The 16,344-nt window shown below is 47.4% G+C and overlaps 1 protein-coding gene across 3 annotated transcripts in view; it reads right to left on the reverse strand.

The window, feature by feature from the left end:
• Positions 1-673: 673 nt before the first annotated feature.
• Positions 674-16,344, reverse strand: part of NOL4L (nucleolar protein 4 like) — a 52,646-nt gene continuing 36,975 nt past the window's right edge. For 2 of the 3 annotated variants that reach the window (XM_075350558.1, XM_075350557.1), the window contains 4 exons: positions 15,808-16,032; positions 14,122-14,244; positions 6,251-6,437; positions 674-3,840 (listed from right to left, as the gene is read on the reverse strand). In XM_075350558.1, coding sequence (XP_075206673.1) covers positions 3,641-3,840; positions 6,251-6,437; positions 14,122-14,244; positions 15,808-16,032 — 735 coding nt within the window. In that variant the 3' untranslated portion in view covers positions 674-3,640. The remainder of the gene's footprint in view (positions 3,841-6,250; positions 6,438-14,121; positions 14,245-15,807; positions 16,033-16,344) is intronic. The other variant, XM_075350559.1, reaches the window with a different exon arrangement.

A 16,344-nucleotide genomic window follows, 5' to 3' on the forward strand; every position in this document is an offset into this window, starting at 1 on the left:
TTGTGGGGGGTTTCCACTGTTTGGGCACATCACTGCCTTTGAAAATGCAACATGGTGTCCGCTATCAATTCCTGCCAATTTTGCACTCCAAAAGTCAAACAGTGCTCCTTCCCTTCCAAGCCTTGTCATGCGTCCAAACAGTAGATTTCCACCACACAATGAGGTATTGGCGTACTCAGGAAAAATTATACAACAAATTGAATGCTGCATTTTTTCCTGTTACTGTTGTGGAAATGCAAAGTTTTGGAGTTAAAGTAACAGTGTTGTGGGGAAAAAGTAAACGTTTTCGGTTTTTAGAATGGTGTCACTTTGGGGTATTTTCTGTCACACAGGCCTCTCAATGTCGTTGCAAATGTGCTCCTTAAAATATGGTTTTGTAAATTTTGTTGGAAAAATGAGAAATTGCTGATAACATTTTTTAACCCTTCTAACTTACTAACAACAAAAAAATGATTAAAAAATGGTGGTGATATCAATGTTATTTATCAACTATTTTGTGTGACATAACTGGTTTAAAAGCATAAAAAATTAAAAGTATTGAAAATTGCAAAGTTTTTCCCAAATTTCGATATTTTCACAAGAATTAAGAATTTGATTACTAAATACACACACACTTTTATTTTAGTCCCCCAACTGTCCGCACCCCCCCCCCAATCAGAAATCAAGAGTCACATTCTCTTTCTGAAAGGTGGGATACTTTATTATGCAGTGTTCTTTTTATTAGTCAGCCGTATACATAGAGTAAAAAGGAAGGTTTCCACTTGGTGGCGAGTCAGTGCACTTAGCCTGGAGGATAATAATAATAATAATAATAGGAATGGAGGGGATATGGGGTGGGCTGTGTCGTAGACAGCGGGGTGGTTTTAGTCCCGGATGGTGGGAACACATCACAATGTATGACAAATAAAAACATTCTACAAATCATTAAAACCTCACGAACCGTCAGTAACAATAAATAGCGTTGTCTTATATATTATATATCATAAGATTTATTGAAATTTCTCATATGCTTAAAAGAGCCTAGAACGTGGGGGAATAGGGGCAACTCGGGCGAGCAAAAGGAAAGATGTGGCGCAAGGGGGGAGCCTGCTGTGAACGCCGGCGAACGTGCAGGGGTGTCGCAATGCAAATAAATTAAGTATGTCTATACCTGAGATCTAGGGAATGGAGTGACTGCTAAGAAGTATAGGTATGCAAAAAGATTTGCAGGGCCGGAGTATAGCGGCTACGTCAGTAGTGCGTGGTTGCTGGTCCAGAGCCCTGCGACCCTCCTCCTGCCGGCTGGCATCCCAAGTGCCTCTTCGATTAATTAGCCCGGAGTGGTGGCTTTCACGAGTCATATCGCATTGAGCTTACTAAGAAGAGTCACCGAGGCGGCCAGGTATTAGGAGGTCTGCAGTGAGCGTTGTGTGAATCTATTCACTTAACTAGTCAATGTCTTCTGGGATACAAATGGCTGTGGCTTTAGTAGGTAGAGGAGTGCCCCCCCCCCCGGTGGTGGTGATGGTACAGCTCATCTACACTAGGTCATCTGTACATGTAAACAGGACACTCGCGGAGTCCAGAAATAATATAAAATCAACTCAAACACATACAAACAAACACATTGGCTGCGGGAGGGCAGGGGGAGATTACAAATCTAGAAGCACCGCATAAAATTCACAAAGACGACAAAAAGTTCTTGTTCTGAAGTAAGGGTGAAAATAAACCCACGCATCTAAAAAAAATTAAATAAGACTTGTCCTTAAAGACACAGCGCTCGCTTTGGAATATGAGGTCAGCAGAGAAAGAGCTTGGTGCCAGGCGAATGCTTATGGAAAGTAACCTACAGTGACCTTGGAGTGCCCCCCTTACCCGCTAAGAACAACCTCCGGACATGTCAGGAAAGTGCACGTCACACATAACTATGGAGGTGATAGCTGGAATGATTACAGAAAAAAAAACAACAGAAATATAAAGGACTGAGAATGAGAGACGGCAACCGGAATGTTAAAGGGAGGAGCTGAAATGACACGGACCAGGATGGGGGAGCGGTGGCCCGGGGGTATGAGGTCAGTGGACGTCGGAAGTGCGGATTGAGCATTCTGACAGTTTTCTGCCTGAGTTTTGTGGATAAAAAGTAAAACGCAGATACTAAATTTGCTACGTTCTGTGCAAGACTTTGGAAAACCCATAGCAAAGCAGGAGAGGTCAGGTGGTCAGTAACCAGAAGGTGTGCCCTGGGGGAGGCCGAGTTACCTGAAATAAGGGTGAATCATAGCAGCAGGAAGCCAGAAGTAGTATAACAATGGATCAGCTCTCCCCCCTGGAGATGAAGGATGATACAGTGTAAAACTGCTGAGCGGTATGGTCCAAAGGAAATACAAATGTAAGTGCTGAATGGTATGGGCCAGTGCGTTTCTACTCAGTGTAGACCCGTATGGGTCCAGTGAAAGGACCAAGTAAGTGCAGAAGGGTATGGTCAAAAAACAAAATACAAAAATAGTGCAGTAAAGTATGGTCCAAAATAAACCCATTGGGTACAAAAGGTATGGTGCAAAGGAAAATCTTCGAGATACAGTATGGCATGTTCCAAGGGAAAACCAAGAGTGCAAAGTAGTGTAGACCAAAGACAAACCATGTAAGTGCAGAATATTATGGTCTATAAGTAAACCATGTGAGTGCATAAAGGTATGGTCCAAAGCAGTATCATGTTTCCAGTAAAAGACAACCAAAGAGGAGGTATAAAATGAAACACTAGCGTCGGGTGATCCTGTGGAGTGCATGTAATCTTTATAAACCTGGATGGGATTGTCTGTTTTTACTGGAAGCATGGAAATTGGAGATGTGATGCAGACGAAGGGTGCAAGGGGCAATGATCATGCACTCCAACATGACATGATGCAATGCTATAGTATGGTCCACTGCGACCATGTATGGTTTGGTCTACAATGACACTACCTGTCTGGAGAATGGTATGGTCCAAAGGATGACAAAACCATGGGAGCATTTGTCAGATGACCCATGCTGGAGTGTTTTTCTTCTGAGGTATGGTTCAGCGACCCGAAAAGAGAGAGAATGATTTTTCTTCCAGCCCCAGGCAGGAGATGGGACGAGCGTTCAGTGCTAAAGTTCATTAGAGGAGACCCGTCACCTGCACAGATAAGAAGCAGCCATATCGGATAAGCCAGTGTTCAGGACAAATAAGCCTAGCGGTTCCCCAGCACCTGGTGATGTCACTGAGGCATGAAGCACCTGATGCCTCATCCCTCAATGAGGTCACGTTCCAAGGGAATCGAGGCGGCTCAGTACTGGTTCGGCTCACTACACGGCTCGCCATAGTGAAACGACAACTAGTCCGTAAAAACAAAAAAAAAAAACATCTTCAGAAAAATAAATTACGAAAAAAGAAGAAATTCTGTTCTCAATAAATAGGTGCTTGCGGCCCCCTGAGGTGGACAGACAGGGGGGCAATGAACAGGAAATCTCGTAGTGCAGAGACAAGACTCCCCCTTCCCCCGATTTCCCAGCAAAACAAGGAATATGGCTCCTGCTCCGGGAACAGGTACAGTGTCTGCGACCGTCTGAGGGGCAACGAGACATCAGTGTATCTCAGTCCGTAGAGTTAAAGGTTGAGGTGCAGGACGGCTTCGGGGGCCCCTCAGTTCTGCTGCAATATCAAGTTTTCCAGTTCATCCGCAGATCGCAACAGGAAGGCAGCCGACTCCCGATACCCAGCAATCAGCTGCCGCACGGCCCCAATCTCGGTAGGGCTGAGCTGGGCGCATGGCATTGCCCGGTTGGTGGCATTTGTGTTGGTGCTACTTGAAGCCAAACCTTTCATGCTGAGGTCAGTGGGACCTGGTAAGAAAGAGCGGTAATTAGAAACAGCAGTTTTCAAGCCTCTTAAAGGGGATGCACTAGGACAACAGCCCCTTAACCCTTTAAAGATCCAGATAATGTTTCCTTCCCTTCATGCAAAAGCCATAACGGTTTTGTTTTTTTTTCTTTAAATTGTTTTTCCATCGCCGTATGAGGGCTGGCTATTTTTTGCGGTGTGAGTCTTAGTTTTGAATTATACCATTCATTTTCCCTTAAAATGTTGATACAAAAAAAGAGGAACAAAAAAAGCTAAGTGGGTAAAATAAAAAAAAACCTCTAATTCCGCCATCGAGTTTTGGGTTTTGCTTTTACAGCACTCATTCTGCCGTAAATATAATTTTCCGAATCATTATGATTACGTCAATACTAAACTTGAAAACTTGGTGTCTGTCACCATTTTCTGAGACCTGTAATGTTTATTTTTCTGACTATGGAGCCTTTTTTTGTGTGATGCTGAGCTGACGTTTTTTATTATATCATTTTTGGATACATATGACATTTTGATCATGTTTATTGATTTTTTTTGCAAAGCATAATTACCAAAAAATGGTACGGTAATTCTGGTATTTTTTATTTTTTTTATTTTTGGCATTTAAATAATTTTATAATTTGATAGATCAAACTTTTTTGTACAAGACATGCCAAATGTTTATTATTAACTTTATTTTTGAAGGGGGGGAAAAAGCTGGGTGGTTTTAAATTGATAAATATGTCAATTTTAACCATGTTTAACATTTCAAAAAAAAAAAAATAAATAAATTATTATTTTTTTAGTCTTCTTAAGGGACTTAAGCCTGCAAATGTTTGATCACAGTATACAGTGAAATTGTGCCTATTTTATGAAGCTTGGCCTATAGCTGAGCTTCACATATGGACTAGGCCCCATTATGCCACGATGACCCATCAGTTTTCCGCGATCACATGACAGGGCAACAAGTACGTAATTTAAATGCCTCAGTCAGTGATCGACAGCAGCACTTAAATGGTTAAAGGGAACCTGTCAGCAGAAATTTCGCCCAAAACCTAAAAGATTCGCCCTCTGCAGCTCCTGTGCTGCATTCTAGGAAGGTTCCTGTTGTTATTGTGCCCCATGTGAGACCAAAATAAAGACTTTATAAAGTCTTACCTTTTTGTATGTCAATCTTTTTTTATAGTCACGGGGGCGGGCTTTCTGGCGTCCGTTATTCTCCCTCCTGGTCCTTTATGCCGTCCCCCATCGCTCCTTTCCATACCCGATGACGCCGCCCAGTGCTCCAGAGGTCCCCGCGCATGCTCAGTGCCAGTCTCACGGGACTGAGCACAGTGTGACCGCTGGTGACGTGCTGCGCAGGCAAGAGATTATGGGCGGCGCTGAGATTGTCATCAGCAAGTACTCGCCCATAATCTCGTGCCTGCGCAACACGTCACCAGCGGTCACACTGTGCTCAGTGCTCAGTCCCGTGAGACTGGCACTGAGCATGTGCGGGGACCTCTGGAGCACTGGGCTGCGTTATCGGGTATGGAAAGGAGCGATGGGGGACGGCATAAAGGACCAGGAAAGAGAATAACGGACGCCAGAAAGCCCGCCCCTGTGACTATAAAAAAAGATTGCCATACAAAAAGGTAAGACTTTATAAAGTATTTATTTAGGTCTCACATGGGGCACAATAACAACAGGAACCTTTCTAGAATGCAGCCCAGGAGCTGCAGAACGGGAATCTTTAGGTTTTGGGCGAAATTTCGGCTGGCAGGTTCCCTTTTAGCAGCAGCACTTAAATGGTTAACAGCAGCGAATGGATTAGACAGCGGTCTGTTAGATGCCAGCTATGTGTAACAGTTGGCATTTGTGTGGAATTTGGTGGGTTCAGCTCCTCAGCCGGCTTCATACAGCCGTCAGCGATTTGTGATGAAAATGTCACAGGTCATTAAGGAGTTAAAGGGCTCCTTTTGTCTTAAGTAAGACAGAAGGCAATGCAATTTACAGACACCCTTTTTTCTTTGATTTCCCATCATTTGGAAGAGCTCTGCTTGCTGCCAGTGAATGAAAGCATTTACTTATACATCCAATAGCGGAAGACCTCTGCAGATCTACCGCGTCTTACTGCTCTTTTGTAATCCCTTCATCAGCAGCAGAAATCTCCCTCCTGTCCTGGCAGTTTGCTTTAATTTAACTTTGCCAATAACATGGATCAGTCTATAGGCCCACCTATTAAGCTCACAGCTGACAGTCCACACTGGATACAACTGCACCAAACCCTCAGCTGTGAGATTGTTAGATCGGTACAGGTTTTTAGCTTCTGGATGTAAACAATGAATATTTTAATTCACTGAGAGTAAGCAGAGGACTTGAGAATGGTAAAAAAGTAACATGGAGACACGTTCCATGAATTATGTCTTCGTCCCCACTCACCATTGGAGTGGTTTCCAGTTTGCAGAGAAGTCGTTGCTGGCAGGCTGCTTCCAATAGACCCGTATCCGCGGTAGGCGTAGTGGACGCTGCCATTCATGTAGACAGGATCCTGGTTGTAGGAGCCTGCTGGCAGTGAGAACGAGGACTGGGTGAGTCCTGAGGGCCTATCCACTGAGGTGTTCTCTTCCTGCCCCCCCCAAAAAAACAAAATAAGCAGTGAATACAGAAGGCCAAACTGGCAACATAAGCTAGCAGTAGTCATCTGCAATCTGACACAGACCTAGTGCAGCATTTATGGGGACCTCCGAGTAGTAGACACATGGTGGCCAAATACATTTCTATGTGGGGCTCATACATACATGTATGCTATATGGGTATGGGTATATGTAAGTGCGCATGTACTGTGTTGTGTACAAATATATGTTTGTATATGTGTGTGTACGCAGTGTGAGTATATCCTGTATAAGTGCATGCATATGTCTGAATATACAGCTCTGGCAAAAAATTAAGAGACCACTGCAAAATTGTCAGTTTTTCTGATTTTTCTCTTTATACGTATTTTTTGAGTGAAATGTAAATTGTTCTTTCATTCTATAAACTACTGACAACATGTCTGAATTTCCAAGCAAAACATTTTATATTTATTTTCAAAAAATGAGAAATGGTCAAAATAACATAAAAAAGAGAATTTTGTTACTTACCGTAAATTCTTTTTCTTATAGTTCCGTATTGGGAGACCCAGACCATGGGTGTTTAGCTTCTGCCTCCGGAGGACACACAAAGTACTACACTTAAAAGTGTAGCTCCTCCCTCTGAGCTTATACACCCCCTGGTAGCCAGTCCTAGCCAGTTTAGTGCAAAAGCTGAAGGAGAATAGCCACCCACAAGTAGAACCGAGTAAGAACCGGAACAACCGGAGACTCTGTCCACGACAACAGCCGGTGATAACACACGGAACAAGAAAATTGCCAACAGGCAACAGGGAGGGAGCTGGGTCTCCCAATACGGAACTATAAGAAAAAGAATTTACGGTAAGTAACAAAATTCTCTTTTTCTTTATCGTTCCTTTGGGAGACCCAGACCATGGGACGTTCCAAAGCTGTCCCCGGGTGGGAATAAACAGAAAAAACTAAGAAGTAGGCGGAGCCTAACTTCACAAGTGGGCAACAGCCGCCTGAAGGATGCGTCTGCCCAAGCTCGCATCTGCCGAAGCATGAGCATGCACTTGGTAGTGCTTCGAAAAGGTATGCAGGCTAGTCCAAGTGGAAGCCTGACAGACTTGTTGAGCCGTAGTCTGGTGCCTAAAAGCCCAAGAGGCACAGACAGCTCTGGTCGAGTGTGCTTTGATCCCCGGCAAGGGAGGCACCTGAGTACTCTGGTAGGCGTCCGAAATGGTCGATCTAATCCAACGGGCCAAGGTCGGCTTAGAAGCAGAGAGACCCTTGCGCCGCCCTGTGGTTAGCACAAAAAGAGAGGTGCACCGCCTAAGCGCAGCGGTGCGAGACACATAGATCCGGAGAGCACGCACCAGATCTAGAGTATGCAGTGCTTTCTCAAAGCGATGAACAAGGGCCGGACAGAAGGAAGGCAAGGAAATATCCTGGTTAAGGTGGAAGGGAGAGACCACCTTAGGAAGAAAGTCCGGGGTCGGACGGAGAACTACCTTGTCTTGGTGAAAAAACAAAAAAGGTGACTCCGAGGAGAGCGCAGCCAAATCAGAGACTCTCCTGAGAGAAGTTATGGCAACTAGAAAGGCCATCTTTTGAGAAAGATGATACAAAGAAACCTCCCTAAGGGGCGATCTTGACGGAGGAAGACTTACGGGCCCGAGTCATAGTGGAGATGACTTCAGGAGAAATACCAGAAGCCGTCAAAATCCAGGACTCAAGAGCCACGCCGTCAATTTGAGTGCTGCAGAATTCGGGCGGAAAAACGGACCTTGCGAGAGCAGGTCTGGACGGTCCGGAAGATGCCACGGCATCTCCACGGACAGTTGGAGCAGGTCCGGATACCAAGCTCGCCTGGGCCAGCCCGGTGCAATGAAGATGACTCGACGGCCCTCCATTCTGATCTTGCGCAGGACTCTGGGCAAGAGAGCTAGAGGGGGAAACACGTAGGACAGACGAAACTGGGACCAGTCTTGAACCAGAGCGTCCGCGGCGAAGGCCTGAGGATCGTGGGAGCGAGCCACGTAAACCGGAACCTTGTTGTTGTGACGGGATGCCATTAGGTCCATGTCCGGAGTGCCCCACTTGCGGCAGATTGACTGAAACACTGCTGGGTGCAGGGACCACTCGCCACCGTCCACGGATTGACGGCTGAGATAATCTGCCTCCCAGTTTTCTACGCCAGGGATGTGGACTGTGGATATGGTGGACTTGGAGTCCTCCGCCCATTGAAGAATGCGTTGGACCTCCAACATTGCCAGGCGGCTGCATGTCCCGCCTTGGTGACTGATGTAGGCAACCGCTGTCGCGTTGTCTGACTGGACTCGAATGTGCCTGCCCGCCAACAGGTGGTGAAAGGCTAGGAGAGCTAGAAGCACAGCTCTGGTTTCCAGCACATTGATTGAAAGGGCTGACTCGGACGGAGTCCAAGTGCCCTGTGCTCTGTGGTGGAGATGTACCGCTCCCCATCCAGATAGGCTGGCATCCGTGGTGAGAATCACCCAGGACGGAGTCAGGAAGGAGCGCCCTTGGGACAGGGAGAGGGGTCGAAGCCACCACTGAAGAGAGCTCCTGGTCCGTGGCGACAGAGCCACTAACCTCTGTAAGGAGGAAGGCCGCTTGTCCCAACAGCGGAGAATGTCCAGCTGCAGAGGACGCAGATGGAACTGGGCAAAGGGAACAGCCTCCATGGAGGCCACCATTTGACCCAGCACCTGCATCAGACGCCTGAGGGTATAACGGCGGGGCCTCAGGAGAGAGCGCACCGCCAACCGGAGTGACAGCTGTTTGTCTAAGGGCAACTTCACAAGTGCCGGCAAAGTCTCGAACTGCATCCCTAGGTACGTGAGACTCTGAGTCAGAGTGGATTTGGGAAGATTGACAATCCACCCGAATTGGGCTAGGGTGGCGAGAGTGAGTGAAACACTCCGCTGACAGTCTGCGCTGGATGTACCCTTGACCAGAAGGTCGTCCAGATAAGGAAGCACTGCTAACCCCTGGAGGTGCAGGACCGCAATCACTGCCGCCATGACCTTGGTGAATACCCGAGGGGCTGTGGCTAACCCGAAGGGGAGAGCCACGAATTGGAAATGATCCTCTCCTATCGCAAAACGTAACCAACGCTGATGTGACACTGCGATTGGCACATGTAGATAGGCATCTCTGATGTCGATGGACGCCAGGAACTTCCCTTGGGTCATAGAGGCAATGACTGATCGCAGAGACTCCATGCGAAAATGCCGCACCCGGACATGCTTGTTGAGAAGCTTGAGATCCAGGATGGGCTGGAAGGTACCGTCCTTTTTTGGAACTAGGAAGAGATTTGAGTAAAAACCTCTGAACCGTTCCTGAGCGGGAACTGGGACAATCACTCCGTTTGCCTGCAAGGACCTGCGAGAAGGCGGCGGCCTTGGAGCAGGGGGGAGTTGAGAGAAAAAAATCTGTTTGGAGGGCTGGAAGAGAATTCTATCCTGTAGCCGTGAGATATGATGTCTCTCACCCACTGATCGGAGACTTGCTTTAACGAAGCGTCGCCAAAGTGGGAGAGCCTGCCACCGACTAAGGACGTGGCTGGAGCGGGCCGAGAGTCATGAGGAAGCTGCCTTAGTGGCAGAACCTCCTGCGGTCTTCTGCGGACGTGCTTTTCGGCGCCAGTTGGATTTCTGATCCTTGGCTGAGTTAGCGGACGAGGCGGAAGGCTTAGAGGATGACCAGTTGGAGGAACGAAAGGAACGAAACCTCGATTGATTCCTACCCTGGGCGGGTTTCCTGGTCTTGGTTTGTGGCATGGAAGTACTCTTCCCGCCAGTAGCTTCTTTAATGATTTCATCCAGCTGTTCACCAAACAGCCGTGAACCAGCAAAAGGGAGCCCAGCAAGAAACTTCTTGGAAGAAGCATCTGCCTTCCACTCTCGAAGCCACAAAATCCTGCGGATAACAAGAGAATTAGCTGAAGCCACCGCAGTGCGGTGAGCAGCCTCTAGCATGGCAGACATGGCATAGGATGAAAAAGCTGAAGCCTGAGCAGTTAAGGTAACCATCTCAGGCATAGATTCCTTGGTGAGGGAATGCATCTCCTCTAGAGCAGCAGAGATGGCTTTGAGAGCCCACACTGCTGCAAAAGTCGGGGAAAACACGGCCCCCGCAGCTTCATACACAGATTTGGCCAGAAGGTCAATCTGACGGTCAGTGGAATCCTTAAGTGAGGTGCCGTCAGCCACCGACACAACGGTCCAGGCTGAGAGCCTAGACACCGGAGGGTCTACCTTTGGGGAGTGAGACCACTCCTTGACCACCTCAGGTGGAAATGGAAACCGGTCATCAGAACCACGCTTTGGAAAGCGTTTGTCAGGGCAGGCCCTGGGTTTGGTCACAGCGGTCTGAAAACTGGAGTGGTTAAAGAACACACTCTTCACTCTCTTAGGCGAGGTAAACTGATGTTTTTCTGCCAAAGAGAGTTGCTCCTCTGACACTGGCGGATTGAGATCCAGCACAGAATTAATAGAAGCAATCAAATCACTAAGATCTGAGTCACCCTCAGAAAAATCGATGGGATACATAGCCTCCGAGCCCCCAGTGAGGGCATCCTCCTCATCTTGAGAGTCAGCTCTTGAGACAGAGCCGTGGGATGGGGAGGGGGAGGAAACCCTGCGCCTTCTCTTAGAAGGACGGGGTCTGGGATCAGATGATGAATCCTCCGTGAGCTCCGATGGACGGAGGTCAGAGGATCGGAGTCCTCTGTCAAGAGTATTAGAGGCACCCTGTGAGGGGGGCTGATGCATATTCATCAAAGTCCTGGACAAAAGCCCCATGGACTCAGCAAATGACTGGGATATGGACCTAGAAAAGGACTCTACCCAGGCCGGGGGTTCAATCACAGGTGCAGCAGCAGCCTGAGAGACCACTGGGGGTGAGACTCCAGGCTGTGGCACCGCCAAGTTAGAGCAGACATCACAATGTGGATAGGTGCTCGGCTCAGGCAGCAGGAGCTTACATGCAGTGCATGCAGAATAAAGCTTTGGAGCCTTGCTCCTTGTGTGAGACATGCTGCTGGAGTGGGGGCTTTGCAGAGAATGAACCCCAGGGAGAATATACAGAGGTCCACAACCGGAGACCGGCTGTGGCTTACCAGACCGCTGAGCGCGGTGTTGTGTGCCCTCCAGATCCCGAAGCCTGGTCCCCCAGTCGCAGCACCTCAGCAGAGATGCAGAATGCAGGATGTCCCAGAGCAGAGTGAACTCTGCCTGAGAAGAGGGCGTTCCTATAAAAGAGCGGGAACTGGAGGGCTATAGAGACCTGCAGGGAAGGAGGGACGCCCCAGCAGTGGGGAGTGTCCCTCCCCTGTGTAGAACGGCCGCCGGGAGGAGCCGAACTTGTCCCTCTGCATGAGTGACATGCGAGGGCAGGAAAATGAAACTAGGCCTCCGGCGAAGCCGGGGCCTAAATTTCAGCGGCGAGGCCGACAAGCAGGCACCATCGGCGCGGTTCTCAGGCAAAAGCTAGAGAACCCGCCGGAAAAGATAAAACAATCACATACAGCATACTCTCCCCTTACAATAAAGAACCGGGAACCCCAACATAAACGTCTCAGGTACTTAGCTGCTGAGACGCAGGGCCATGTCCCTGGGGATGAGTGCTCCGGTCCAACAGAATCCTCAAGGGGCTGTGGATGGAGACCGGACTCCTGCCAGGCATGGAGACCGTGCTGGCTCCCACTTCAAGCCAGAGCCCAGAAGGGATGGTGAAGGAGCGCGGCATGTAAGGCTGCAGCCTTGTAAATCAACCTTAACAACACCGCCGACACAGTGGGGTGAGAAGGGACATGCCGGGAGTCCAGACATGGACCCGCTTTTCTTCAAACTCTTTCCAAAAGTCAAACAAATCAGATGAGAATGCATGTGTGGATGTATGGCCTCCTGACACAAAGCAATAAACTGGCTAGGACTGGCTACCAGGGGGTGTATAAGCTCAGAGGGAGGAGCTACACTTTTAAGTGTAGTACTTTGTGTGTCCTCCGGAGGCAGAAGCTAAACACCCCATGGTCTGGGTCTCCCAAAGGAACGATAAAGAAAAATGCATTGCTTTCAGACCTCAAATAATGCAAAGAAAACAAGTTAATAATCATTTAGAAACAACAATACTAATGTTTTACCTCAGGAAGAGTTCAGAAATCAATGTTTTGTGGTATAACCATGATTTTTAATCACAGCTTTCATGCGTCTTGGCATGCTTTCCACCAGTCTGTCACACTGCTTTTGGGTGACCTCATGCCACTCCTGGCGCACAAATTAAGCAGTTCTTCTTTGTTTGATGGCTTGTGACTATCCATCTTCCTCTTGATTACATTCCAAGCTTTTCAATGGGGTTCAGGTCTGGAGATTGGGCTAATAAAAACAATCCCTAGCATGATTTTACAGGATTTTTGGAGTATGCTTGAAATATAAGCCCTACTCCAAAAATAAGCCTTAATTACAGTCAGGGCTGGTGTTAGAGGGAGTCAAACTGCACAATTTCTCAGGGTCCCCAAAGTTTGTATTCTGAGGTTAATATTGTGTAAGGGACAATAGTCACTTCAGTCATGTGACCAGAGGTCTCTTAATTGCAGAAGTCTAAAAGAACTGAACAATAGACAGGCTGGTATGCAGGACTGGCATTAGGGGGAAGAGAGAGCAAAATGGGTATTCTCCTAGGGGCCTCAGCATTTATATCCTGATAAGACTGTTTAAGGACCTTTGTGACATCACGTCATGTGACTATTGTGTAACAGAGATCTCTTCACTGCAGGAGTCTAAAGATGAAGAAGTGACAGGCAGGTGTGCTTGTGCGCATGTGCAAGTGCGTGCGCATGTGCAAGTGCGTGCGCATGTGCATGTGCGTGCGCATGTGCATGTGCGTGCGCATGTGCATCTGCGGGTCTGTGTGTGTGTGTGTGTGTGTATATATGCTATAATTAAACCGATAGATATGAAATAAATAAGAGATAGATGATAGATAGAGAAGAGATAGATAAGAGATAAATAGATAAGAGAAAAAGGGATATTTGCCTGCTGTATTAGTGCACGATAATCCTCGTTATCTCTCCTCAGTTGAGAGTGACAGCTGCACAGATATACACATACACGCTATCACTCCCAGATCAGGAGTGTCGGTTAATTAAGTTATTGAATATTCATCTTCTTCCCCACCCAGAATCCCGCCCCGCTCGGAGTCCCCTGCGGTACAGCACCAAAACTCTATACCTGCTGTACTGTATCACTATACCAGGATCGCATCACAATCCTCAGTGACTCTCCTGAGCTGAGAGTGACACCTGCATAGACATTCAAGCTGTCACTCTCAGATCAGGAGTACTGCTGATTGCAGTGAGCAAGTGTATGGCTAATTAAGAGAATGAATATTCACCCTCCTCTCCCGTAATACTACCCACCGCTCTGAGTCCTGCACTGCACCCACACTCTGCTTATTGTATTACTGGTCCTGCCAACCCAAATACTGCCTTGCAATCATTGGCGCCTTTAAACAGCTGAGTGTAACAGCTACATAGACATACATGCTGTCAATCTCAGCTGAGGAGAGTCGCCGATTACTGCGATTTGATCCTCGGCCTGGCAGTATCGGTAATTATTATTTACCATTTACAGCCTTTCCCTCCTCTATGGGCCAGCACACTGCTGCGGATCACTGATCGAGATGTATAAGAGTTACCTGAGCTGTCTGGTAAATCTCTAGCCTCATCCTCTTGGCTGCTTTCCGGGTCTCACTTTCACAGGCGGCAGCCAGGATATTCTCTGCCATAGCGGAGGTCAGGTGAGGAGGAGTTGGCCGAGCCTGGAATAAGAGTAGGGGGCATATATAATTTCAGAACTATGATATCTAAACATAATTGTGATAATTCAATAGAGCCCGGGCTATCGGACTCCAGTATATGTATCATCCATAAATATGTATCACCCACGGTACATTATATACTCAGTATATTATTATCACAGACCGATTTAAGCGCTGCACACTGTCCAGTTTATAAGGGTATTCCAGAAACGTTCTGGTGATCAATGGGGGTCTCAGTGGTCTGACACCCGCTGATCCTAAAGTTATCACTGTCCTGTACATAGGTGATAACTTTCTGTTTCTCGAATACCCCTTTAATCCATGCAAGTTCTGCAACTTTCTAAAATACTTTGATACACACCCACTCTCAGTATCTTGGCTTGTTGGCAGTGAACGTAAAATACCTGTATAGATATAGTACAACTCACAGCTGAGGGTTTGCTACAATTTTACCGAAGAAATAGCCTGGACTCCAGAACGATACATGTTACCTGCACTGGTACACTGTAACAAACTATCCAAAAGGAAGAGAGAGAACTGTGCGGATGATGTGAGTAGCTTATCGGATGGGAAACGGAGGTCGTCTGTACAGACTTTCAGCCTCAGGGTGTACAAATTAATGTTTCTGTTCACTGACAACAAGCAGAGATATTGAAAATTAATAGGGAACTGAAATACAAAGTCATCCAATCATTGGGGACAGGTTATTACACGGCTGCGCCTGTCTACTATATTACTGGAATGATACAGTCTTAAGCCTGCTTTACACGTTGCAATTTAGCATACGATATCGTATGCAATCGTACCCGCCCCCATCGTATGTGCAGCACGTTCAGTTTGTTGAACATGCCGCACAAACGATTAACCCCCGTCACACGTACTTACCCGTCCATACGCCCTCGCTGTGGGCGGCGAACGTCCACTTCCTGGAGTGGGAGGGACGTTCGGCGTCACATTGACGTCACGCGGCAGCCGGCCAATAGAAGGGGAGGAGTGGGGCGGAGCTGAGCGGGACGTAAACATTCCGCCCACCTTCTTCCTTCCGCATTACCGGCCGGGAGCCGCAGGATTCAGGTAAGATCTGTTCATCGTTCCCAGGATGTCACACACCGCGATGTGCGCTGCCCCGCGTACGATGAACAATCTGACGTGCAATTCATGAGGAATGAACGATGTGCGTGCGATGAACGTTTTACCGTTCAATCGCAATCGCACGTAGCTGTTACACACTGCAATGTACCTTACAATGCCGGATGTGCGTCACTTACAACGTGACCCCGTCGACACATTGTAAGATACATTGCAGCGTGTAAAGCGGGTTTTAATAAGAAGGAATCTATTAAAGGAACCAAACACTATAATTAAATTGGTACTGCAGTAGAATGACTAGAGGAAGGTGCAAATTTCTCATATTCTCCACCATCCATGCTTGAGGAGCCCATGGTATAACAGACGCCGTCACTACTCCGCCTGCACCGATATATTATGTGTAGGTCCCCTTTAATCAATACTGCCATGTTACATGCCCACACTACACCACACACAGACAAGCTGGTAACTCACATAGCCCCTGCAAGTATCCGGGTCGGATCTCACCATCTCCATGCCGTTCTTCTTCATGCGCCGGCAGGATTTCAGGTAGGTGCGGATGCGCTTTCTCGCACGCTCTTGGAATTCTGGGAACTGACGGCTGCAGGACTCAATGATGGCCTGTATCTTCTCTTTGGGCTGCTTGGAGATGGGGACCATGCGATCGAGGTTTTCATCCACGAAGAGGCGGACGAACATCTGAAATGGTAAGGACATGTCAGACGCGTAGATTATGGGGTGCATATTTACAGCAAAAATATTTTGGATGAAGAACGTCACAGTATATATTGGGAATAATTAAAAGGGTATTCCCATCTCCAAGATCCTATCCCACTATGTAGTTGACGTAATAATAATAATATTAGCAAATACCTCCAATTAGAAATGTAGTATAATTCTCCTGCTTAGCCATGTCTCTTACCTCATGTGCAGGGCATTGCAGATTACATATCCATGATTACGACCACGAGCAACTAAAGCGGGCTTTACACGCTGCGATCTCGCTAGCGA

Source organism: Anomaloglossus baeobatrachus, chromosome 5 (genome assembly GCF_048569485.1).
Source record: "Anomaloglossus baeobatrachus isolate aAnoBae1 chromosome 5, aAnoBae1.hap1, whole genome shotgun sequence".
Classification (NCBI taxonomy): domain Eukaryota; kingdom Metazoa; phylum Chordata; class Amphibia; order Anura; family Aromobatidae; genus Anomaloglossus; species Anomaloglossus baeobatrachus.